General features: G+C 38.9%; 1 protein-coding gene across 3 annotated transcripts in view; it reads right to left on the bottom strand.

Annotated features, from left to right (window-relative positions):
- Positions 1-27,693, bottom strand: part of kcnip4a (potassium voltage-gated channel interacting protein 4a) — a 94,560-nt gene that overhangs the window by 5,729 nt on the left and 61,138 nt on the right. For 2 of the 3 annotated variants that reach the window (XM_053342998.1, XM_053342997.1), the window contains one exon: positions 2,804-2,928. In XM_053342998.1, coding sequence (XP_053198973.1) covers positions 2,804-2,928 — 125 coding nt within the window. Of the gene's footprint in view, positions 1-2,803; positions 2,929-21,394; positions 21,507-27,693 lie in introns of those variants that run through there. The other variant, XM_053342996.1, reaches the window with a different exon arrangement.

The raw sequence follows: 27,693 nt of genomic DNA, 5'->3' as shown, positions 1-27,693 counted from the left end.
ATGGGTTAGTCTAACTTGAAGACGCTAAACTGAGAAATAGAGAATGGAAAAATGTGTGGCTGCTGAGTTCAGTTTTTAATTTTTTCCCCCTGTGACTAATCTTTTAGTTGTATGGTTTCAGTCAACCGAAATTTTCTTTGGTTGACTACTACCACAGTAACAATTTCAAATATCACATTCACTCTAAAACCTAACATTCTCCCCTGCATCCTCCTGGAATTAACACTGACACTATTTCTTTGTTTTTAATGGAGCTTTTGTTAATTAGAGCATTGTTTGTATTCTGCAACACTGCACTGAATGTGGTGTCAACAGTCTCATGTTAAAGTAGTGCAAGAAGTGTCATGTAATTAAAGTACTTAAAGGGGGGAAGGGGTGACTTTAAAAACACCTCTCTCGTTGAGTATGTGCATGCTTCTCTCAGTGTGTGTGTGCCTGTACACAGATGAGCAATTACAGCTGTCAAAACTAATAACACTCAGATAAAGTGGGACAGTAATATAAGAATGGCTGTGTTCCAAGTTGGCTGCTGCTTTTCCTTTTAACCTCGCTCACTGATACTCGCAAATCTGAAGGAAAATTAAAGGTCAATGAGACTTAGTGATTGGTGAACAGTGTCTCACATTGACAGTAGAATTCATGTGATTGTGTTTTATTGTGTCCTTTCAGCCTCTTAATGACATTGGTGAGGGAGGCAGTATAGCCAGTGTGTGATGTAGTCACGTACATCACAATTTAAAGTTGGATTTAAATAATTATGCTCATAAAACTTCCATCAAGTTCAAATTTGATGCCACAAAATCAACATACTGTTCCTAAAACAGTCATTAATGTTTTTTCTGCATCCCATTGTGATGAATGCCCTGTGAATGACATAAAACAGTTTATATCTACATCAACTTATCCATCAAAAGACTTTGGTTATGCTATCTATTTATCTATATATATATATATATATATATATATATATATATATATAATTGTTAATTTTGGCTGGATTTTTTATCATATCTCTATATTTACTTCATCTGCTTGTAAACAAAAACTGCAATAATGGTCAAAGAGCTTTTGAATCATTTGGTGCTATATTGTGTATTACTCAGTGCCAATCTCATTAGCATTAGAGTGAAAGGTCAGAAGAATGTATTTGTATTCATTTAATACGTTTGTAAAATGAGCTCCTCTATGAAAATAAATCACAAATATAATCTGTGAAATCCAAAACTGGCCAGGCATGAAATTCCTCTTCGTGGACTCAAGCGATGCGGCAATAAGCGGTGCAAGGGAAATAAACTTGTGAATAGAGACTCATTGCTGATGGAATAGAAACTGAGATTTTAATCTAATGCCCCAAGCAATGTCCCGGACTGTGAACTGTGCAAGCCTGGCAGATTTAGTTAGATGTGAGGACAATATTGTGTTATTTCATGTAAGCTGTGCTCAAGAGACTTATGAAACAATGAATTCTCTTATACCTGAAAGTGTTTGTCTTGCACTTCAAGGTGACCTCTTCTTACATTTCCACTTTAAGATCAAGACCCAGAGCCAGAGGTCTTGTTTTGGTCCCTGTGCGACATATTGCTGGATCTGAGACAAAGCTCCACTCTGACCACCTGCGCTACAAGTAAATGACTCGTAAAGTCTGTTGTCAAGACAAACGACCTCATCCCGCCACCCGCATTAGAGGCATTTGATTTGCTTCAAAACCCGGGACAGCAAGGACAAAGGGCCAAATCTCTCATCATGGGGATCATGCCAGCTTCTATTAGTCTGGCTGGACTTAAAAAGCCTGCTTCTCTTCTGCCAATGTCACCGGGTTGGGGCAAGACAAAGATGAGTATTTTGACCCTGGCAGTTAAAAAATGAGCTACGCTGTGGACTCAGTGATGAACAAAAGCTATTTAGTAGCTGTAATTTAAGTACCATGACTCTTTCCTTTGTCTAACTTGGACTTCTGCCTGAATAATACCTGTCTTATTACAAATAAGTGATGAGTATCATGGAGCAAAAAGGAAAACAAGTTTATCCTTAGCAAATAACACAAAAAAAACCATGGAGGTCTCAGTTAAAATATGCAAATTTGTCTCCCACAGTGATGGTAAAGGAAATCAGGCGGTGCGGTAAATTAAAGGCCTCATTAGTACACTTCTTACCTCTCATTCTGTCTCAAGTGGAAGCGGACTAATGGGCAGGCTTTGCAGGGACTTGGCTGGAGCACAGTGCATGCTTGACAGGAAACCGAAGCCCCACGGGAATTCCACTATCACAGGACTCTCGCTATCCTGCTCACTTTCACTGCCAGACAATTTGGGTTGAGTTAATTCTGGGTCATCTCATTATGCCTCACACCAGAGGTGACAATGAAGTGAGGTGGCTTTATGTGGGCCGCTCTTGAGGACTACGCGTGACCTGGATTGCTCATCAGTTATCTTCCACAATGGGTTCGAGGTATGACCTAATTATGCCTGGCACAGTGAACAATGTACAGAAATTTCAATTTCCTAATGGCGAGCACATTGTGACGTGATAACATTTAGTGCAGGATGCAGATGATTCCTTGGATGCTTTATTATTATCTTACAATACACAAGCAGAGCTGAAGCTGAATAGCAATGAAAACTAGAAGAAAGTGGAGCTGAAGACTCAGGTAGCAACATGTCTGCCGACTACAGAAGGTTGTCTAAAAGAATAAATTGAATAAAATCAAAGGAAAACCTGTTTTTTGATGTCCAGGAAAGAACAAAGCCCAGTGAGCTGTACATTATGTATGGTACTGAGGCTACATGGTGGTCTTGTCACTTACATTCTTGAAGCCACGGTAAAGGATCTGTAACTCCTTGCGGGAAAAACGTGTCTGGGCTTCAAGCTGCTCCAAGGCCTCGGGGCGATGGCGGACTGCAGATAGCTCAAGCTCATCTTCGACGCTGTCTGGAGAGGAGGAGGAGGAAGGTCAGATGTGAGTGAATAGATGCTGTTTGGAATGTTTGCAAATAAACATTTTTCAAGGCTAGTATTAGAGATATCCCATTATACTTCAAAATATGGACAGTAGCGCAGCAAATAGGCTCATAAAATTCCAACCTCTATCCAGAATGCCACATTTTAGCATGACGTATCACAAATTCTGGGTAACCTTCAAGATAACAAAAAAAAAAATCCATACAAGTGAATCCATTTTTAAGTTATTTTCCTTATTATATGAAATCCTTTTTATTTGAAAATGTCATTTCACAAAACCAAACAAAAATCTCAATGCCCTTTTCTTTTCTACACCAAATATGGCAGGAGAGGTAATTAGTGTTATACACCAGAACAAAGCCCTGGTGGTCGAGAGCCTCTTCATAAAGGAGGGCAGCTGAACTCTTTGAAACTTTTTAATGGGCCTGTAATGATGGCGGATGCTGTCTTGGCCCTGTCACCAACTGCACTGTCCTCGAAGCGCAGCCTTTCTGGCGCAAGGCTTCTCATATACCTGAAGTGCGACACATTGTCTAAATGCCTCATTAGCTGCAAGGGTCTTATTGTGGCCCACAGCCAAAAGCTCACATCTTGTAACAGACTACAATTAACCTGCTGCAATGGAGCTGAGGCTGTGAGGTAATAAGTGATGTTAACCAAAGAAAATGAAATAGTTCCTTGATCTCATATGTTGCTGTCTTTGCTAAGGCTTCTTTGTCAAAACATTTTAACAGACAGAGTTTCAGGGGGAAAAAGGGCATATTGTAGCAAACACTCTAAACTGTGTATAATATCACATCATTTCACACATTCAGCATTAGTCTTTCCACTTCCACACATTTAAAACCCAGAATGTTTTATGTAAAATTGTGAAAAAAAAATGTAAAAATGAATGCTGTGGCTGAAATGCAGTTAGAGCAATCATGTGTGTCTAAAGCCTATGCTGAGTCTATTCCTTCACAACAGGGAAAAAAACACACAGTCTTAGAGAACAAGAAAAAAAAATCAACAGAGGGAGAGAGAGAGATAGAGAGAGAGAAGGAGAGCCTTGGAAGAGCCACTTGCTTTGATTACTGGAGGAAGCCTTTTTGGCTGTGGAGCATGGACAAAGCCTCATGAGACGAGCTCTCATTCCTCGCTTGTGGACAATCTGAGGGTAACCTGGGAAATACAGCATTGAGTCTCACGGTTACCCAGGCAACTGGCAGATTCAGTACATTGTGGAGGGAGAACTGGACATGAGGACACCATGCAAAATGGGAAGGTGTATTAAAGTTCACATATAGGCATAAAGACACCTATAGTTGTTTCTTCAGGACAACAACACCGTATTTACCACCATAATAAAAAGGTAGCCAGTGGAGTTTTTGAGTACTAGTAGTGCTATGAAACAATGTGTTTAAGAGAGGTTCCCTGTTTGGTTTTCATCACACAAAAGCATGTTGTTTCGCTAGTGGAAGCTCTCAACATGTTTGTAAGACCTCAACGATACACAAAATACATTTTGGCATCTAGACCAGTCTTTTTCCAAGACTTCCCAGGGTGCCTTTAACTTTAAATTTGTATTACAAATGTTTATCGAGCAAAAGAAGACGTGTAATTATGTAACGCGATACAAGTAAACTTTACTAGACAGCAGTCTAAACACAAGCCCACACAACATCTGCTGGAATTAACACACTGATACTTTATTTTCATACCAAGTTACATCATATTAACAGCCCGATGTCTAATAGGTCTAGATTTTATTTGCTGTAAATTGAGTACCATGCAGTTAGATGGATAATTCTTTTGTCATAGCTGTAAACAACAACTTTAAAGCTGCTCAGATACGTCATCACAACTAGTTCACTGGGTTACATTACTTATTAATACGTTTGCCAGTACTGTGTAGGTCATCAGTGTAAAAGACAGAATATGATATGGAGCCTGTGACCTCATGTCAGGCTGTAACTCAATATGTCATTAGGCTTCAAATCTTTTCACACATAGCAGAGCATGCATCACTACAACAAAGGTAGTGTAGCTTGGTAGCCGACAACTGAACTACAGTGGCCTATCCAAGCTTGAATTGATATCTACATTACTCAAAAAATGATCTTATGCTATGTGTAGCACCCCTCTATGATATGAAACTTATTAAGTAAGTAAGTTCACATCCATTTCCCCTCTCGCTGCGGGCTATTCTGAAAAATGTGGAGTGAGGTTTCATAGCAGCAGTGGGCATTAAGACGAGCTCCTGAGTGCTGCAAATCATTTTTCAATGTTGCCAAAATTTAATTAATTTCAAGGAAGGCAGGTGAAAGTAAGTGCAGATGTAGAGCTCTTGGCATGTTTATAACTAGTGAACCAAACGTCAAGATGGCCGATGGGAGTTGTAAGAGGCCTCTATAAACCTGAGCTATAAAGGGACAAAGTGGTAACAATTACATCAGTGAAGAAAGACTGTGAAAATTGTGTTATAAATCTGCAGCCTGGTGTGGAAACATCATTGGAGGTCCACTGGAAATTTGGCTGTGAGTAAAAAAATGTCTCAATGTGATCATTTAAAAATAAGAGAGGTTTGAGTGTAGTTTCCCAAGCCCTCTGCAAAATTGATACCAACACTGTTTTCATTTATTCTTATTAACTAAATGAAAAGAAATTAAGTTCTTTGTTTTTGCTTTTTTTGGTCACAAATAAGTGTCTCCAGTCAATTTCCACACACTGATTGGAACATCATAAAATAAGACTGATGGCAATTGATGAAAAGTTAAGGGATCACCAAAGCTATTGCCATTCACCATCAGGGGGACATGAACATCTGTACCAATCAATCCAATAGTTTGAGACATTTCACTCAATATATATATATATATATATATATATATATATATATATATATATATATGTGTGTGTGTGTGTGTGTGTGTGTGTGTGTGTGTGTGTGTGTGTGTGTGTGTTAAATGTGAAATGTTCAGCAAAATTGCAGCACTTGAGGCAGAATACAGCTTCACCAAACTCTGTTTAAATACTTTGGCAAGATTTTCTCTCATGTTTAAATTTTGCCAAATACAAACTCAGCAACCTGGCAAAGGATTCTGGACAGAAAACTTACAAAGTCAAATCATCTATGGTCCCAACTTTTGGCCCCTGCAGATAAACACAGAACAGATGCAGCTTCTCTTTGCTCAGATCAGGCACCATGTTGGCAGAGTGAGCAACATTATTGCACTCAACACATTTCTCAACTATGAAAGACACTGTTGACTCTACAAAATTTTGCTGTTAGCTTCAGGCCAGTATTGACCTCTATGATGACACAGTAACTTTGAGATTTAGAGGATGAGAAGATGCAGTGAAGATCTCATCTATTCTAGTTACCTGCCTGACACACACCAGAGGAGATGTCTGAATGTCTTTGCTGAGGTTGAGCTAGACAGATGTTGCTTTGGTTACCAAGACATAATGGTCTTGACAGCATGCTGACTTTATTTGGAAGCATTACCGTACTATATGGAGGCATCTTTTTCTACCGAGGAGCACAAGGACAATGTGGTGTGCTATAATACTAAATATATTCTTTGGCACCTGATCCATATCTGACTTTGAGTGATGGAGTGCACACAGTCTGAACGTCTGAAAAAGAAAAATGTGATGAACAGTGCTATTTCTTCCTAACAGAACATAAAGCTCGACTGTTGTTGGAAAAACTAAACAAACGCAAGGGCAATAGAAACTTAACTCTAAAGTGGAGTAACACAGAGCTTGAATGACACAGCGCTTAATCGAGCAGGAAAAGAGCATGCAGTGATGCCTGTCTGATTAATGTTTGCCCTTTTAGTTTATTGACAAAATGGATACGACATTTGAGTATGTGTGTGATAATGTAGAGATCGCCTCACGCTGTGCCCCTGTGCTGTTACCCACAAAAGTTAAAGTTCACAGTTTTGCTGGTATTACATCACATGTCACATATATAGGTATTAAAAAAAACGAACTGGTGTTGTTGTCCTGAAGAATCAAATATATATATGAAACAAAGAAAAGATTTTGAGCCTTAACATGTTATTGCTTCAATCATTACGTGCACACACATGAAGTCATGCCGTACTTTTGCCTTCTTTAACAGAAAGAAAAAACTGACCTTGCAGTCTACTTTGCAGCTTGTTGAGTGACTGCTGCTATAATGGAGGGTTGTAACTTACTGTGCAGCTCATCAGAAATGTAATTCACATCTACCTGAGAATAACAAAACTGCCTTGCCCCGCAGCAATACAAGGGAATGATATTGGATACCTCGTGAGGGTTATAAACAAAGAAAAAATGCCTCAGCAGAATGTAATTGCCACGGGACACGGTGTAAGAAGTTTTGTAGGCTACAGCAATAAAATGGTCTACTACACACTATCTTCTTCATCAATGAGCCAACAAAGCCTGCAAAAATACTGAAAACTCTGAAAAATTAATGTGAGAATATTACCTGCTAAAATGAGTGTGAACTAATCAATCACAGCTGCCTCAAGGTGCGTGATTCAGGAATCATTGATCTCAAAGGTTAAGCTAAGCTAGAGGGTACAACCTCAGCAACCTTAAATCAACTGGTTCTATGAACCATAAAGGGGAGGCTAATAAAGATTTGATGAATTTGTCTCATGTGCAAAACAAAAAAGTCTTCAGTTAACCATGGATGGCTGCTTAAAATCAATAAATCTTAGGTTAATTCATGTGCTTGAAGCACATGCTTTGATGAACTGTTCTGCTGAGCTTGCAGCTTCTTTGTGTTGTATTGTATGAGAGTGAATGTATAGTAAAGACTACGGTACAGAGAGGCAAATGATGGCCTGGGGGACCACATGAGACTAGCTAATTTAATATAGGAAGTCTAAAACCTTGATATTCAAGTTTAAATTATTAAATGGGTCCTTGATGGGAAAAATCAGTCTGAAATTGGCCAAGATATTCATTGGGCTCTACTTCCTCACTGTGTCTCACTTATAGTTGCTGTTTGAAAACCTTTTTTCCCCCCAATGTTATGAGACTAAAATAGTGTCGCCACATCTGTGTACATGATATTAGCCCCATGTGTCTTTTCTCAAGAGCTATTGTTGGTGTGTGTTTCTGTGTGTGTGTGTGTGTGTGTGAGACAAGGTCTTAACTTATACAATGTAGCTCCAGCTCCCGCCGTCCCCTTAGCACCATGGCGCCAAGGAGGTGGGGCTCACAAAAGTAGGCCATGACTCCAAAGGAGCACAACTAATCGTCTGACAATTTACATGATAGTGTTACAGGCAGCAGCACCCAATATGTGAGCCTACACAGCTTCAGTAGTGGTTTAAAGACAATGCTTGGCTCTGCGTTACAGGTAATGGCTGACTGAGTCTAATTGACTGAGTCTCAGTGACCTCTCTGGGCTTCTCTTAATGGTGAGAATAGGAAGCCTCGTCTCCACACAGGTAATGTAGAAACCCCTTTAAATAATAAAAAAGCTCAAGTTGAGGTCAAGCATTGCTTTAAATGTCAAGTTCACCATTTTTCAAGTCTGTCTTAAATCAAAAGGTCAGGTACCCATCTGGACTTTGAAACAGGTTTTGCTTTTTATAGTCATGCTTCTTGTTCATACTGGCCCATGAAACAATTCTTTCTTAATGTACTTTCAATGTAAGAGATGGGGGACAAAATCTGAAGCTAATTTGAGGCTTCAGCTGTCTAAGTCAGTGAAATGAAATGGGTTTCCATAGACATTGCTCCATACAGAGCTGTGAGGAGGGAACACAAAAAGGGAAATTAGAACTAAATAGACTAATAATCACTTGGTGTTGCTACCTCAGACATTTAATGCATATTAACTTCAGATAAACATAATGATAATACATTTTTGAACAGAAATAGGACTGTAGATTTTGTTCCCTTTCACTTACACTAAAATGACATGAAGAAGGGATCTTTTAATGGCCAGTATGAACAAGTCATTACAACAAATACAACTTGTGTCCATATGGGCACCTGAATATTGTTTTAAAACAGACTTGAAAAATTGTGATCCTATACTTAATTATTAATGCTAGCAAATCAAAATGCTCATAATGACAATGCTTATCAAATATGCAATTTTCCATGTTCCCATGTTAACAATACTAACATCTGAACTGGCAACAAACCACAACGTCGAGCTGGGGCTGATAGGAATTTGCTATTGGAAACATTCAAATTTTGATAATGGTCCTAAAGGAAAGGTTTAAAATCAGGAAAGTTATCTTCAATTAAACTCAACGACTGAGCCAAAAGTGTCTAATATTGTTTTTTGACATAACTTCAGACTACACCAAATACTTAAAAAAAGAAAAAGTCTTTCCTAAGGTATCTATTTGATTCTGACTCTGTGAAAGTGGGAAAAACAGTTAAATCCCCCCAAACTACTGCATTTCTGAACTATTTCTTTAACTATATCACACACATTTAGCCTATTCTACGTGACTTGCTTTTTATGACTAACTTAATAAATAATGCAATACTTTTTCACTTCCATTCACTGAGCGTCCCCTCAAACTGCTTGGAGCCCCCCTGGGGAGGCATGCCTTACACTTTGAAAACCTCTGTGCCAGAGGAAAAGTTGTGGAATCACCAAAGTCAGCCATATATGTTAGTTAGTTAATAACACTCAGTCTGATAGAAAACTAGATGGAAAGCAATAGAACTGGTGAATGGCCAAGAGAAACCCTTTGATTCAAACACATTTCAATATAATTAGTATTCTTTGTGATCAAAAATTCATACTAGATGTATAGTATATGTTTAGATGCATAAAATTTAAGCTACATGCATAAATAAAATAGATTCAGCTCAACACAAGTAACACTGAGGCACAATCATGTTCAAGTAAACCTCATTTTTTGTATCTGAACCATATTTTGTATTTAGAAAAAAGGTTTTAGTCACTGATGACCTGAAGGGAGCTTGTTATGTTTTCCAGTATATTGGTAGCTGATTGATCAGAACATGCCTAACTACCATGTGAAACTGACGTCAATCAGATTTCTCCATTTAAACTGATTCAATCACTGCGATGTTTCCCATTGATAAGCTCCAACTGCTGATGACACTGCTGTCTTGCTGTCACTGACAAACTGAACCAAAACTCAAGACTGATCTTATCTCAACCTGAGCTCACTCCTAATATAGTGTGTTCTGGCTTCTGGCAAAGCAACACAGAACAATCAACCACCAATCTTAAGTGTATCGAGTTCATCACAAGGCTGCGCTGTGTCTACTGCTGTCCATGTAAGGGCAAAATATGTAAACATGGTCATAAAACAGGTATGGATGATGGAAAAAATAAAAATGATCAGTTACTTTCAGCCTTCAAAGTCAAAGGTTTGATACCTCAGACACATCCTAATTGGAATTCAAATTTTTGGGTTTCAGCTTGATTTGATCATTTCTTTGGATTCATTACAATCAGCAGTCATTTCCAAGAACTTTTGAACTCCTGTCTTTGAATGATATTATCCGCCAGCAGTGCTGCCCTTCCAACTTTTTGTATCTTGATGTCTCTCTTCCTTTTAAACTGGTAAAGTAGTAAGTAAATGGAAATTGTAAAAGCGATGTTCAGATACGCTCTGTGTTTGCACTACTCAGGTCGTGAAGTGGAATTGGAAAGAGAGAGAAGGGTAGGACTTTGAACAACAGATTTTTGGAGTGTGTTCTCAGCTACCTCTGGGTTATTTGCTTTTCAAATATACACATTAAAGCACAAGCTGTGCAGATAAACCCAACATGACTGAATTTATGAGCTATAGCAGGAATATTTTGGCATGTTTACTTTCCTCACATCATGTATTAAACTCAGTGGTTCCTAGCTATTAAACTCTAAACACCACTCTGTCTCCTGCTAATCTAAAGACATACACTTTATCCGTACTCCTATATGTTCCTTGTAGATCCTCCATTTGTGGGCCTTTCAAACCAAATATGACACTATTACTATTAAAGATAAGAACTAAATGCAGAGTCAAAATTCATTGATGATATGTGGGGAAAAATCCCTGCCTGTTAAGCTGCATGATATTTAGGTTGAAGATATTGATTCGGCCCATGCAATGCTGGCTGGTCAATACCTCTTTCGATTTTTAATTTATAGTCTCCCATCTTTCTAAATGTCAGCTCAGTATTAGTGACATTGTACATATGAACATTTAGAGAAGGTCATATTGTCATATGGTCAATTGCACAGGTGCAGAGGCATGGTCTTCTGCCAATTGAAATTTAAGACAATCAGAGAGAGAGAGACTATGCGTAAGAGACTTTAGGTTTTTCAGCCCAATATTTATTGTGTCAGTGTGACAGAAGGTTCACTTTAACACCTGGTTCCAGGGTCCCAGAGCTCCGTGTTTTGTTTTTTTAATACTACAGTGACAAAATGTGAAAGATACTTGACAGGTAGCAATTAACTGAAATTACACCCAGCAAAACAAAACTGGGGACAAGGACAGCAGATGATGAATGTCTGGCAGCCTGTCTCGCCAGTAGTGGATTTTATCTGTGTTGGCATGATTCCCAAAGAAAAAAGGCCGGAGTAATATCAAACGGACCTGCTATCATAAAGTTACACCAGTGATAATGGCACAAGCTCTCACCAGCAGAATATTTGACAAAACATAACTATATTGATTTATTGCTCAAGTAACACCTCAGCCCACAACACATCTGCCAACAGATGAACCCTCAGCCTCTTAAAATTCAAAATGTAAATGGAACAACTGAGAGTAAACTATACTACACTACAATATCCTACAGTATGTTAAGACCTGGAACATTGAAAGGGAATTTGCTACATGGTGAAATGCAAAATTATTGAATGAAAACAGTCCAAAAGTTGGGTGAAATTAGCTGACGATGAGTTGACTATGACTATATGTGTATACATTTTGGATATATATCTGAAATGAGGAATTATTGTGAATTCGGCATCTACTGCCTGTGCTTCCTACCTTTACCGTCCCCCCATAAGTTTATAAAGTCACTCTGTACAACTAGTTGGTCATTGGAGGAGGTAGAATCTAGGTAGAGCTGGGTATCGTTTACGATACCTATTGAGCATACCGATACCTATTGAGCACATTCATTTCCCATCATGTGAAAATACAAGCATTAAGTTGCATAAAACGCCACTTCTACATCTAAATGATTTGATTTTTACACAAATGCATTTTGAAAGTCTTCAAATGATTAATATTCAAAACTTGCCTTAATTGGGTGTTTCTAGCTTTTGGTGCAAAAAGGATCGATCGTAGGTATTGTCTGACGGGTTACAATACTACTTGGTATCGATTTACTTGGGTTGATTTACTTCGGTATCTTAAAGGTATCGCATACTCGGCCCTAAATCTAGGGGGTGTATTGGAAGAGGAAGCATTTAGCTGTCTTCCCCCTACCAAAGAAAATTTATCCCAATAGAAATATACAACTGATAAGACATGATTGGAAAGTTGAATGGAAGAGCAATAGTAAATATAATGACGGCATATCCAGATCTGTTTGGGGACAGAACATAAAACAGCTAGCAGAGTTGCGCTGTATTTAAATGGCTGACTTTCTCCTTCCTGGGGTGGTATGAATTCCCCCTGCGCAGCACCAAATATTTTTTAATGCTTGTATACAAATTATAGCCGACATCTAGAACACCAGAGCTGCCAACGGTGGACATCTGCTGATTACAATTCTGCTTTTGCGAGTGTTAGATCGGCAGATCCAAGTCAATAAAAGAAAAGTAATTCAAACAGTCCCGGCTGTGTAATGAGAAAGGCTCATTTTATTTCAGATAAATCACATGGATGATCAGGAAGGTAGATACAGATCTGCCATTTGTTCCCATTTGGTAGACCCAAATACAAATAAGCTGTAAGATTGGATTTGGGGGGAGCGGTATGTCATTGCTGTTATTTAATAAAGCAGCCCCTAGTTCCTCATGGCTGGCAGGGAAACTGGAGGTGAACTTAGAAATGGATAGAATAGGAAGGAAGGGTCACTGCAATGGCTGTCTTAAAACTAAAAGCCCTATGAGCACGCGAACATCAACTGTCTATGTAATAGTCCTGCAGAAAAACACTGCTTTGCATTTCAAATCTTTCTGCTGAGATATGAATTTACTTATTCTGGGACATGACATCAAGTTTTGTGCCTCTCTGCCAGTGATGAAAGGCAGATCCAAATAAATCTGAGTCCAAGGAGACTGAGAATAGATCTACATAAACAGCCAAATGGACTGTAGCCTTGATTATTCCCTCCAGGTTAGCTATTGCAACACAGAAGGCAAAGTAGCACAAACAACACTGTCTTTACTGGTCAAAAGAACACATTAGTGACCGCTTTTTACCATTACTGCAATTTGCTACAGTGTTTGTGTTGACTCATGCATTTCCAGCAGCTATAAATCAGATTAAACAAGTGCATTTTGATTGGACTGTTAGAAAGTCTCAGAAGCTAATTTTTCAACCTGAGGACGGACGTCACATAAAATGCTGTCCTTTGCTGTCCTGAACTGAGTGTGACTGACTGGAGCTCCGGGGGACTCGATGGCAAAAGTCTTTATGAGGGAGACAGCATGCTCTCATGCTGGCTATAATGACACACCATGAGCGAGCAGAGGCATTTATTGGAATCTGGGGGAAAGAGCAGTCTATGCTTTTAATTGCAATCATTTGTCACTTGGAAGAGTTTCAATAATGGTCTGTCTCAAAGAAAAACCTTGCTCTAGCATTGGAAGGAAATGTCCTCTGCCCTTTCTACTCCAATCATTTTAAAGATTATAAGGTGGAACGAGGGAGGAAGTGAAGGAAGTTTCAAGCTTTCATGACAAAGTGCAAAAAAAAGAAAAAAAAAAGTTATCCAGAGATCCAAAGAGGAAAGAGTCTTTATGAGTCACTTCCAAGTGAGACATCTATATTCCGGTTTCTGACAGCAAACTCAGGAAAGTGTATTAATGGATTTATGGATTTTATTCTAATGATTTACACAGGATACTCACTGTATCCTCATTAACTGTCAGAGATTCCCAAACAACCTTTTGAACTAAAGTCATACTTTCTTTGAGTGCACTTGTTTCTTGTGTTTGATGCTTGACTAGTTGGACAAGTTAGTGCTCTGTGTTTTTCATGGATCGTATTGATATAAAAGTAATGAAAACTCAATTTAAAAAATATATTAAGTTAAATAAATAAATTAAAAAGAAATCTCTATATACTGTAGCTCAGTCTAAAGGCAAACACAATCCGCAAACTGGGGCAATACAGAATCTGTTGAGATTTGAGGCTGTGGAAAATCTCCCAGCCGGAATTAACAAACACTGTTGGCACTATTGGCTCTGTGGCCTGATTAACTTTTCACTTACTTACTTTTAGTATTTCTATGACAACGAGGCTTTAACTCACTGCTTTAATGAAGTGGTGGCAGCCAGTTGTGATAAAGTGATTAATCGCTAAAACCCCAGCCAATTTAACAAAAACAAGTGATCTGTGTTCGTGATGTTCTTTGCTTCCTTTGTGCATCCATTTTTGTTTAGCTGACAAAGTCAATTTTATTTTAGCATTTAGAAAAGGTCTATTACCATTTTGTGAGCCAGGTCTCCAACTTCTAACATTTGTTTTGGCTTCACAGCTGATGATGTATGATATTCTATACGATTCAGTACAAATGAAAGGTTATCTCTGTGCAACTAATGGTTTGTACATACTATAGAGGTCACTAGTAATGACATCAGTCCACTATATTGTAGGTACAACTCAGCACTTTCCATCTCAGTGTTCAAGTTCTCTCTTTAGATTAGTGCATGTAGTTTGCAGAGAGGCCAGACCAGACCAGTACTTCCACCATCCGTCATCAGAAATGTTATCTTCAATCAGCAGAGGGAAAAAATGAACTCTCAGAGTCAGAAGCAAAAGAGTCAAAACATCAGTGTGAACCTAGAAGACAGTTTGCAGACTTCAGAAAATGAACATAAAAAATGATATTCTATGGAAATGAGAAGGGATAATAAAACCTAGTGCACTCAATCCATGTGTAAAAGAAACCCCAGAATCCTCTATTAGTGATAATGTTGGCAAAAAACTATTGCATTATGCATTAGAACCTATGTCCTTGGCTTAATTATGGAAAATGTTGCTGGGTTCCTGTGGCAACATGATTATTCATTTTGTTGGCTAATTAAAGTCATGAACATGCTGAATGAGCATAGCGGTTGTACTGTATAGCCTTGATTGAAAAATAAGTACAAAATGTGCAGCTTCAAAGCTCTGTGTGGTTGAAGCTTTATAAATTATGTTTATGTATTTTTTCTGTTCTTTTTAAAGCACTTAAGATAAACTATGCAATATTTCCCTTCAATAAGACCCTGAAAACCTGCATAGTCAAATAATGTTGTGGTTCACATCACTGAGATTTGAATTAATGAATATCCCAAACCTCACGAAGCACATTTAATAACATCTGAGAATATCAATAGACTATGTGGGGTTCTGATGTTTTACAGACTGTACATTACACTGCATCCCTCCACTGCTGTGGGACGGAGGTCATTTAATTAAATACATCTTTAAGAATACAATCTGCCTCCAGCTCCCTCTTCAACTGCCAGCCTTAAGCTCTGCAATCATCCATATCAGATCCTTGGCTCAGAAGCATCTGTCATCCTCCCACTATCAGAATTTATTATCTGTGATGTTTTCATCAAAATTGATTGCTTGAGTGATACTTGTCCTTGCTTTTCTGACTCAAATTGACAAGCAGAGCCACATACTTTCAATAAGCTCCTACGCCGTGCCCTTCTTTTCTAAAAAACACCAGAGGGACCCTTTATATAGGACGCCCAGGCAAAGGTTAAGTCACTGCTCTAAACAGGCATCATGGAATATAGCCAAAGGGTAATTGGGCCAGTTGATTCTTTCCCTTTAAATGGATTGATAAGTGGATGGACAATTACAGTTCGCAGTGGAGCAAAATATCTAACACTCCACAACCTGTAGCTGAATCATTGTTTCCACATTTTAATCTTTTAAAAACATGTTGGCTTGCTTGAGGAATGTTGAGATTTATTTGCCAGATGGACACTGCCAATTAAATTAAACAACATATCTTAAATACCGTCTGAAATGATGAAAAACATTTCTGCTGACTCAACTATGATGATGGATGTGTGACTCAAAAAAAAAAAAAAAAAAATGCAGTGCCGTTTATACCACACCCATAAAACAGTGTGTGTCTGTGCTGGAAATGTACACACTTCTGCACTTAACAAAATGAAGAACATGTTTTAATATACAGCAGTGGTTCAGATAGCTCACTGGTGGTCTACTTTAAACAGCATCGTAAATACCTGCACAGGAAACATAAAGTCTACTCAGAGTAACACAGTCAGCCTTGCACTCCAAACCAAACTGTGATTCTCATACTGAAGACCAGCTTTATGATGTGATTATTGATGACAAGCATGTCATAACTGTGAGATCACAGCTGAATACCAACAAACAACAGCAGAAAGGTCATTTATAATTTTGCATCATAAAAATTCAACAAACATTTATGATGTTTAAATTTTTCAGCCTACAAACTAAAAATTGTGCCATCTGTTTGCACTTTAACATGCCCACTAGTGACCCTTCAAGAGCTGGATAATAGTGAATGTCAGAATTTCCTTTAAAAAACAAACTGAAAGCTTGACCTCTTACACCTAACAGAAAAATCAATACCTAGCCTACAGCGCATTAGCTTTAGCCTTGACAGAACAAAATTAAAAGTACTGTGAGGGTGCACAGTGGTGCTTTGAGCTAAATGCTAATGCTAGCATGCCAACAGGCGCACTCTAAGTATTTGATCATAAACAAGTATTGGACAACTTAATGTTTTTCCTGATGATAGTGGTAGATGAAAGATTGGGATCACCAGTTGTTCAAATTCATCCTCAGAGAGAAAGCAATATCTGCACAAAATTTTGTGGCAATCCATGCAATAGCATTTCACAAAAAAACTAAAATGTCAACGTCATGCTGGTGCTTGAGGAAAAACACAGATCTTCAAAGTCAGTAGGATTCATCCTCTTGAATGACTGCACATACATTAATACCATGACAACTCATGCAACATTTTTCTATCGTATTCTATCTAGACCAAACTGGTCGACAGTGTTGTCCATAGATCACCACTATTATGGAAAAGAATATTAGAACAACATTTATGACTGTGATGATGTAGACTTGTGGTCACATTGTCGAATTTGATCAAGTATTGGGTTTGGTTTCATTGCAGTATTTTCTGAATTGCTTTCAAACACATTTTGTGGTTCTCATGCACCAGCCAGCTGATCCACCAAAGCTGTGTTCTGTTCATTACGGTAGATGCACCAACCAGCTGACCCACCACAGCTGTGTTCTGTTCATTACTGTAGATGCACCAACCAGCTAACCCACCACAGCTGTGTTCTATTCATTATTGCAGATGTCACAATGCTTTCTAGGAAGTGAAAACAGGCAAATTAGTGGCAAAACCAGATTGGGTCAATGCTGACCATAGACTCTATAAAAATAATAAACCTAGCCTCTGTGACATCACCCACTCGTCTGGCATATGACTGACTGTCACCATTTTGGATTTTTGGAGCCAGACATGATGAGAAGTGACCATTTGGATGAGAGCATGGAGCTAGGGAGGAGTTCACCAGGGTCCAACTACTGTCAATCACAAGGTAGCCATGATGGACCACAATTTACAAAATGAACATTCAGCTGTACTAAAGAAGAAACTTGAAACTAGCGATTGAGATGATAAACTCATTAAGAACGTGTTTACTGAAGTAATAAATCAAGTAAGAATGAAGGTCATTTGCTCATAGGCTTCCATACAAACAGACCTCTTTTTGGAGCCAGTGGAGTCGCCCCCTGCTGTACATTACAAAAAATGCATGTTTAAGGCCTCGCTTTTCAGACTTGGAGCTCCCCGCTTGGTGCTGACACTAACTCTCTTTGCTGCCAGGTCATAAATCCCCATCAAGGACACAAAGAACACGAGAATCTTGTTGAAATGGATATCAGCGCTAAGACACTCTCTGTGCTCCCTACCCATTATAGCAAATGGCAGGTCCAAATTGACACAACGTTCCATCCTTGCCTGTGTAATGGTGTGCTTGTGAATGTCAATCACGTTTATTTGTCACATATAATCATATAAGGTACAATCAGAGTGAAATGTAATGTGATTGAGGGGTACAGGGTTGGTGTCGCTGTGTATGTCTGGACCAGAGAATTATTTATCATTGTGTGACACACTGATTAGTCTGCACCCTTTGGGGCTACGCTCAGCACTTTGTGCTAATGGCTTTGCGTTGTATGGGTGTGATAAGAAAAGCACATATGTTTGAAAAGGATCAGTGTCTGTGTTTGTATGAGGGAAATAAAAAGTGAAATTTGTTCCTGGTTACACTGTAACGCATCCAAGCAAATGAGCCTTGGAAATGTACTGATACTGTATATCACTACAGAAAGTAGTGAACATTTCTTTGACAAGAGAGCTCATTATATCATTTTGGTAGCCAAGTTTAGCTTATACTTAGCCAGCCGTATTGAAATTCTAATACAGTACTAGCCTTGGGATAGTTAGCACGAATACAAGGAGACATCAGTCCTTCTATTCATAATAAAAATGAAAGTGGTTACTCACACCATGCTTGCCAGGCCTTGCTTTGTTGCTTGTAATCCCAGTACAATGCACTGATGATTGTGTCTGATGCAATGATCTTGTTACATTTCTCCAACATGGAAGCATGCCACTGGCAGGCTTTTAATAAACTATTTTTCCAGGTTTGAAGTCCTTACAATCTGTGCAGCAGTAGAAGTGATCAGTGTATTACAATGTGGCATTGAGTTTGGCCCCTGCAAGGCAGACATGTCCCTCTTCCTCTACTGCTATGAGTTGATCTTAACCGGGCTTACAGTTTCAGTCTTTGATGCCAGCTGACGCTACAGTAAAGAGTGGAACAGTGTCCAATTCTCTCAGGACATATTTACTTTTGCAATTGGAAACTTGCCAGTTCAAATCAGCAGCCCAGCTGAGGATCTCCCTCAGCATTTACCACACTGAGACATTTAAAGCAAGACCCTTTTACCCCAGATGCCCCAATGGAGCTGCTCAGGTGGCCAGCAGTAGAGGGATGTGATCGTACAGGGCAGCTCGCAGCTGTGAACATGTCTAACTGTATGAATGTTAAGCAGAGCGTGCATGTTTAGGAAAACATTTTCCCTGAAGGTTTTTACAAAAATAAAAAAGGTAAAAAACAAACATTTTTAGTTATTGCAGCATGTGACAGCTGCAGAAAAGGATTTGCAACACTAAAGTGTAAACCGTGTAATTCTACATGACATGTTTTGTATATTTATTTATATATAAATGAAGCAGTGCAGTGGCTCAGTGGTTAGGACTGTGACTTTGCAACGAGGTTTTGGATTCAGATATAGCCATCCTGTGTCAAGTTAAATGTTGAAATCATCAGTTTACTGACCAATGAGTTGATGAACTGTGAATTAATTCAACGACAGATTAATAATTGATTAATCATTTACACTTTATCTGGAACAAATGCCAATCATGCTGTTAAAAGCTTCTAAAATGCCAAATTCTTAGGGGTTTTGAACTATTGGTAGGGCAAAACAAGTAACTTGAAGATATGACTTTGGACTGTGGGAAATTTTTTTCTGACATTTCATAGACTAATCTCTTAGTAGAATTGATTATTCAGAAAAGTAATCAACAGGTGAACGGTTTACAAAAATAATGTTCCAATGAAGCTCTAGTGAAGCAAATTAAATCGGTTAATCTGCAAAATCTTTAATAATCAATAAATACATATTTTTCAGGCAAAACAATCCCAAAGATTGGCTGGTTACAGTTTTTTGAATGCAAGGATGGGATGCCTATTTTTGTCTTATGTGGTAGTAAACACCATATTGTTGAGTTTTGTACCATTGGTTGTATAACCCTAACCCTACTTACTAATTGGAAAAATAATCATCAAATTAATCAATACTGAAAATATTAGTTAGTTCTCCCCCAAATCCCCTAGATTTTAAGATGAAATTGCCCTCAGTGGGAACACAATCTCTCATTTTCAAGCCAATTTAAAAAACTGTAAGATTTTCAGACCTTTTCAATACTTCTGTGTTGCCATTCAACACCACCGTTTGTCTCCTGGACATGACTTCACACACATATGCACAACATCAATACCTGCATTGACAGCTTGTCAGGTACCAGCGGCTCAGAAAGCAGATATTCTGTGAGTAATTACACTCAGAGACACCCGTGTGGAATACTGATCACACACTGACAAGCATATGGCAATCGACATGTCAACATTGAGGTCTGCATCATCTCGCCAAATCAATATCGTGTCTGCCGCGTTTGAAAATGCTAGGGGGCGTGAAAACACTGCTCTCATGTGCCTTTGAAATAACACAGCCACGGCCAATCTACAGACGCTAACGCCGCTCAGCACTCAATCTAAACACTTCTCACAGGTCAGGTCAGCTTTTTCCAGCCACTTGTGTATACACATTATCACTTTTTCTATTTACTTATTTTCTCCCTGAATATGCTTACAACACAGAGACTTCTGATTGATTATACTAATCAGAAGATAAGGAGTCTTTGCTAAACAGTAGTCTGATGGATGGGTTGGTTTTGAGCTCAAAGTGCTTACTATGCTGCTCGCTCTACTTAAAGTTTCGACCTACTGCAGTTGTCTCATTAAATAAACTGTTTATTTAGGCCTGACACATCATGTGCCTACTGAGATTTGGAGTGGCCTTACTTAGTAGTATATGATCGATTTCCCTCGAGTGTACAACACATGCATATACATGAGGAAGCAGTTTCTCATGGTTGCGTTTTGAGCTATGACACAAGAGTAAAATATTACTGTCCACACTGACAGAGGTCCCACCCCAACAAAAAAAATCAACTCAGATGCTTGAAAATGACAGAAGCAGACACTTCACTCAGCTGTCAAGTCAAAAAATTAAATCAAAATGTTTCTGAAATACTCTGACCATCTGACACTCATATTTCTGTCACATGTACTGTTTTCACAACTTTTACCCATACAATAAAACAGTGTCTATTTGTTTTCTGTGTCACTGAGTCTTTCCTGCTTTGCTATGGTGACCTTAATTAACTTCTCAGGCTTTCAAATGCTGTCAGAGAAACTTGAAGCCTGCTTCAAAGGAGTTCTAGAAACCAAAGACTAATGAGTGAAGGGAGCAGAAGCTAGAAATTGAGAGGGAATGATTGAAAACATATAGCAATTCTCACAATATATATTTATATATATCTATCAGCAAGCAATTTATATTTCTCTTTCTGCATCCTCTTTCTCCTGATTCCTCTCTCTCTCATTTCTCCATCATCAGTGTCTTACCCTCCGAGAAGCTGATGAGACCCAGAAGGTGCAGCAGCTTGATCGAAGCAAACACCAGCACAACGATGCCCACCGTCTGCAGCCCCTCTGTCTCCCAGATCGCGCTCAACATTGCTCCGCCCTCGACCCACTCCGTGCCACCATACCCTGACCCGAACCCGGAGCCCGAGCCGGCCTCCTCGCCTTCGGGACCACCGCCAGGACCAGGACTGACACTTTCACCTGGTCCTGCACTCCAGTTCCCTTGCACCCACTCCAGCGCTACGACGGCCCACACGCACGGGCCGGGTGCCGGGAGGCACCCGCCTACTGCCTGCGCGCTCCCTGAATCCAGTCTATGTAAGGTAAAGGTAAAAGAAAAACTTGACCTTAGGCTTGTGAGGAGCCTAAAGTCATTAAGGGTCTCTGTGGTTTCGTTGGGTCACTGAGGATTTAGAAAAAGCTAAGTCAAAGAAGAATAAAGTCCTGGCTGAGACGCAACAGATCACAACGCCTCGTTTCTTCTTTTTCTTTCCTCTCCCCGCAAATGAGGAGACATGTGAGAGCTGGGGAAAAAGGAGCAAGATGAAACTCTGCTCTTCTCTGACAGTTTGTGGTGCTCTCTCCCTCTTTCAGGCACGCTGACTGCCTCGCTGCAAAGTAAAGGGAGGGGAGGATGAGAGCGAGTACATATGAGTGAGGGAGCTGGAGGGGAGGGGAGATGAGACAGAGGCGGGGAGGTGTGGTGCTAGACGATACACAACCTCCACTCATGAGTTCAACTTCAAACACAGAAACACACACACTACTACTGTACAGTTAGATCATTTAACCATTGTCTTTTTTTTCCATGGGCTATTGGAAGGATTGGAAAAAAAAAATCCAGTAAGAAGCAATATGGGCAGTTACAACAACAATAGCTTTAATATAGGGGATTCACTGCCATCTACCTTCATGAAAATAAGTAAGGCTTTCATGTTAAGAGGCTTTTAAAAAACTGTTGCCTTTAATGTACAATTATTTATCTTAATCATATGGTAATTTTTCAAAGGGTTTTCAAAGACAAAAATATGTACAATAATGCAATAAAGTAACTTAATAAAAAAAAAAAGGAAAAATATCCACCTATGCGACTGTTCATTTTGTTTTCTCTGTGCTTCTAAGGGCTGAATTATAGGATGGTTGAAGTACGAGTACAGAAAGCAAGCAGCTAATCTGTAATGATGGCGGCACTTGATATATAACTTCTATTAAATGAAGTTTGATGCCACTGAGATGCAGTGGAGCGAGAAGAAAAACAGAGTGAGAGATTGTGTGTGTGTGTGTTGTGAAGAGCTTGATTCATGTAGTCAGTGTTTGCGGCAAATGAGTGAGGACACCACCATCTACTGGCCCTGTGTAGACTGTCAAAGTCATTATCATTCACCACTGGATTCTTTCTTTTTTTAAAACACGTCTCTACAAAATGGTGAATAGCAAGTTACTGAAATGAATTTTGTGAAGAAAAATATTATCACATGACAAGAGCACACTCAACATTACATCTAAGTACAAACATGAACACCATTCAAAGCAACTCTTTGCAATTTCTCTGCTTTCCATTGGATTATTTTGAGAAATGAATTTCCTCTGCTCTCTTTTCCATCTACAATGAAGCAGAACATTAATGTAAATGAACAAAGCCACGTTAATCACAATCATTAAGGCTGCATATTATTTTGGCAGTGAGTCACCATTTATTTAACTGCTTTATGATAAATGTTCAATAAGAGGCAGCTTATTCCAGTGATGGAAAAACTCACATGCATTTATTCACATTCAGACCATCTGCTTCTGCTTTTTTCTGAACAACACAGAATAAAAAATGAGAGGCGTAATTCCACTGTTTTTCCTCATCTTTTTGAATAATTTAGCATGATACTGTTTGAAAAAGAAAATAATATTCAACAGACACCTCCCACTTGATCTGAAAAGCCGCTGGCCATGTGAAGAGTCATCAGGCATGCGAATCTCATCCATAGAAAAAAAAGCATCCACTGACAAGACAGTATGGATCAGGATTTTGAGGATCGTCTTAAAGCTGAATTTAATAAAGAATACCATTTTTAGACAAAGTAATGTATGCTGTTTGGGTTTGTTAATCAGCTTGTTCCACTTAAGACCTACTGCAGAGTCAAACTCTTTTTCAAGATGCCACTATCAATAAACCATCTTTTGTTACTGATCCAAAAACAACATATTAGCTAACATATTCATTATCACTTTTCATTATCACTTACTATAAAACTGTCAAATCCTCTAAACCACTGAGGATGTGGATTGATGCTTAAAGTGTCGATACTGCTGATACTAAGCCTTGTTTTGGATCCATAAAATCAACCATTTATTAATGTTTTTCCTCAAATCATGACACATGACTCTCCTAGTCATACATATGCTGCTTCAAGTATCGGTATTAGGATCAATACTGGTAATTCTAGACCTGGTATTACATTTAATCCCATCATAACTTAATTTTTGTTGTATTGTCGACCCCTATGTACTGCATATAAAGGTATAGGAAGAAACTTTTATCACTTAATTTGATGATAATTAAATATGACATATGAACTATCAACTATGAGAGCAAATAAAAGAACATCTTCACATCTGGTCTTTTTGTCCAGCACTGCAGCCCCCAAACTACCAAACTGTGCAAGCCTTGTAATGTTTTTTTTTGGAGTGAGCAGAGTGGTAAGCTGATAAAAGAATTATGTTTCAAAGAGTTACCCAGCTGTCATGTACAGTGAAGTATAGTGAATGTTGGATTCTTCTGTGTCTCCTGGGCTGCAACATCCAGCTCACAAGGGTGCAGCAAACATGTGGGTGCCGGCACTACATCAGAGGAGTCACAGTCACATGACATGTCATTCAAGCCACATATACAGTACAGTGGTTGGCAGAGATGTCAGTTTGCTGATAGAAGCCTAGTTTCCCAATGCCTCAGGCCTTTTCCTGCCATGGCTTGGCTCTCCAAATGATCCCTGGTAGGCCAATTGTTAATAAAACATGTAAGAATGATTGACTAATCATAACCTTTGCCCCAGCACAGAGGTACTGTAACCACCCAATAAATTATTGAAGCAATGAGGGTGGAGGTGAGAGGCACATGAGAAAAACAGAGCGGGGGGATGGGGGTGTGTGTCATGGAGCATCCGTCCAAATATTAGTGGAGCCGTGATGTCATCAGCACTGCTGACAGGTAAATATTATATCGCACATCTTGCTCCATTAATGTCACACAAATTCTGGACAATCACCACTCCAACACTGTTACAGCATGGCAAGTCTGACAGATGCAGGATCCAGAAATTCTGCATTTATGAAGCTGATGGGGCTATTTTGTTTTGGAGGATTCAAATTACAAAAAGATGTATTTAAACGGGAGAAGATGGAAACAACTGTAGAGCATTGACACTGCTTTGATTTAAAACAAAGACTTGAAACAATAAAGGACCATTAAATTATGTTGTATGGAGTGCAATTTAGAATATTGATGGCTCAGTGATGTTTACCACAGAGAGCACTGCTGTGCCTCAGGTACTTCACACTGAATATTTGATTAAAAATGCTATAAGCCATTCAAATACACGACTATTTACATGTGGTTTAGTCAGATCTTTCTGAATTTGATTTGAATTTTAAAAAGGATCAGCTCATTTTCAACTTATTTTTTATAGATCTTAAAAAATGCATTCAAAATATGTGTTTTCTACTGTGGGAACACACTGTTCACCACACGTGACAGTAAATGAAGGCTTTCCATTGGAGTGATAGTTCTGAAATGCGTTAGTTGGCTAGTGGTGGTATTTTTTTGTGTCATGTACAGGTGTGCCCAGCCCTAATGGACTGAAAATACACTAAAAATATCATTGGATTGTCAGACAAGTGTTAACTTTAACTTCCTGAAATACAACTGCAGTTTTTGTTTTCATTTCACATAAGGTGCTGCTTGTTTTTCATGAGACAAAACTTCTTGGGTGTAGCAGTTCAGATTACTTCTGGTTCATCTGCTGAGTATGTATCTACTGTGATCATAGAGAACATTGTGGCCTCATGTAGACCAGACTAATAGCTTCAATAACACTGAGATTGAAGCTAAATTGTGGAAAGTGACAGTAGGGACAAAATTACTGCTATTAGCTTTCATGATATTGGAAAGAGAAGACTGTAGTCAATTTTGAAAGAAATCTAATTTCAAGAGTCGACTGTATTTCTCAATATATAAACAAAGATTGACACAAATTGGTAAAATGAGTTTTCTAAAGTGTGAACATGTTCTAGGTTACTGCACATTTCCAGATATTTAGAAAAATGAACCATTATTTGATTGAAATTCCTTTTGAGAAATTGATGGCTCTTGCACCACCCAAATCACTACATACCATCATGACTTCAGTGAAGGGATTCACAAAGACCCCGTCCATCGTCCGTCACCTCTGACGGGTGCCATCTCTAACTGATCCAAGTCTGAAATGTCAAGCTGCACTGAGGTCTGGCATGTCACCGTCTCTTAGTCCAAATTCCTTATCTGTTTGACGGACAGGATAAGTCTGAGTGACAAACCTGCCGCTTTTTTGTCAATCTGTCTCTATAGAAACGGTAGACATTAATCTCTTGGAAAGATTACATATTTTTCACACTCATCGCTGCCACCTGTCTCGCCACTATTCTCAAGGGGAGGATCTTATCACCCGTCGTCTGGGCAGAGTAAATACAGAGGACACAACATGCAGCAAAGGTCAATGAATCAATCTCACCAACATGTTAAGCATATTATAGATAATAAGCCTACTAGAAATTCATCTATTACATGCAAACAAGCCTAAAATGTTACCTCTCTCCACTCTGATAAATGTAGGACAGTAATAATTTCCTTCCAACCTCTTTAGACTATTAGGTGACAAGCGTAACAGTGTGGGACAGAAAATTGTGATAAAATAAAATTGAGCACCACAGGTTCAGAGGTAATTTGAATGAGGGTTTATTTTCCAAATCTAACACCCTTTGGATTTTGTATTAGTTTTCTCCACAAAGCAACAAAAGTGTGCTTACCAAACAACCCCCTGAAAACAACATTTCCATTAAGTATTGGACCAGTGTTATCTTTCTTGTGGCACACAGTGAGCTTCTGTGAAAGTACGTGACAAGGAGAGGGGGAGCTCGTTTTCGATGCAACCGTCATCAATCAAAGCGTCGCCGATCGGTGAACGGGCAAAGAGGCGAAGATGAGATTGTCTCGCTGTTTACAGATCAGTTTAGGGTACAAGTGGGTGATATAATTAGGCGACACCTGCAGTGATTTGCTCAGGCATGCAAAGCGGCATTAGTGTTTGGGCTGTGTTTTCGAAGGCACATTAAAATGAGGCTGTCATATTTACTGAAGTGGCGCCTGTGAAGGGGAAGGCAATTATGAGCTGTGAACCGGGGCAACCCTCGGAGAAGCAGCATGTGCAATCAACCATGAAGTGCCATGGGGTGACTCTGATATTGAGGACTTACTTTGTGTGCGCTAGATAATGCAGTCTCACTCTGCCTGGTGCGTGTGCATGCATGCATTGACTTTAATATGCAACTTTTAACCCTTCAACTTCTACCACACAAACACACACAAAACAAAACTGGTGAGTAGAAATAGAACAAATGAACAACTCTTGCCAACTGTTTCAGTTTCAATTTGGGATGTAATATAAGTTGAAAAATTTTGCTAAATGTGTCTTTGTAGATGCCATCATTTAAGCTTAAATCAATAGTATACAAATGAGATTGCCTTCTCTGTCTGATCATCTTAATCAATGATATGAAGTACACATCATTGATTAAGTGAGTGGTGGTCTTCCACCATTCACTAAAATAAATAATTGTAAAGATTGGGCTTTCACACCAAAGTGCTACTTTATCATACACAAATAAGTTGCTATGAACTGCCTTGAGGTCCTGCAAGGTTTCGAGCATTTCAACTTTGACCCCCATAAACACAACAACCTCTATAAGAAGTATACACCACTGAGACTTCATAGGGGCTAGTCCCATGTTGGAATCCAACCGGATATCTTTATTGCATGTCATCCAATCCTCTCCCCACATTTTCTTTCAGTCACTGGCCTACATACTGTTAATGAAAGGCTAAATTCCCCAAAAATGAGAATATGATTCAACATGAGCTACATAACCCAAACTCAATTTTATATTGTGCAAATGTGTGCATTGTCATGTCAGATGTGATGCGTCTGGTAAGGTTTTTAAGAAATGATAACAGTCACCATCATTAATTTTCACAA

Source organism: Scomber japonicus, chromosome 22 (genome assembly GCF_027409825.1).
Source record: "Scomber japonicus isolate fScoJap1 chromosome 22, fScoJap1.pri, whole genome shotgun sequence".
Lineage (NCBI taxonomy): Eukaryota > Metazoa > Chordata > Actinopteri > Scombriformes > Scombridae > Scomber > Scomber japonicus.
This window is presented reverse-complemented; position numbering and strand designations above follow the sequence as displayed.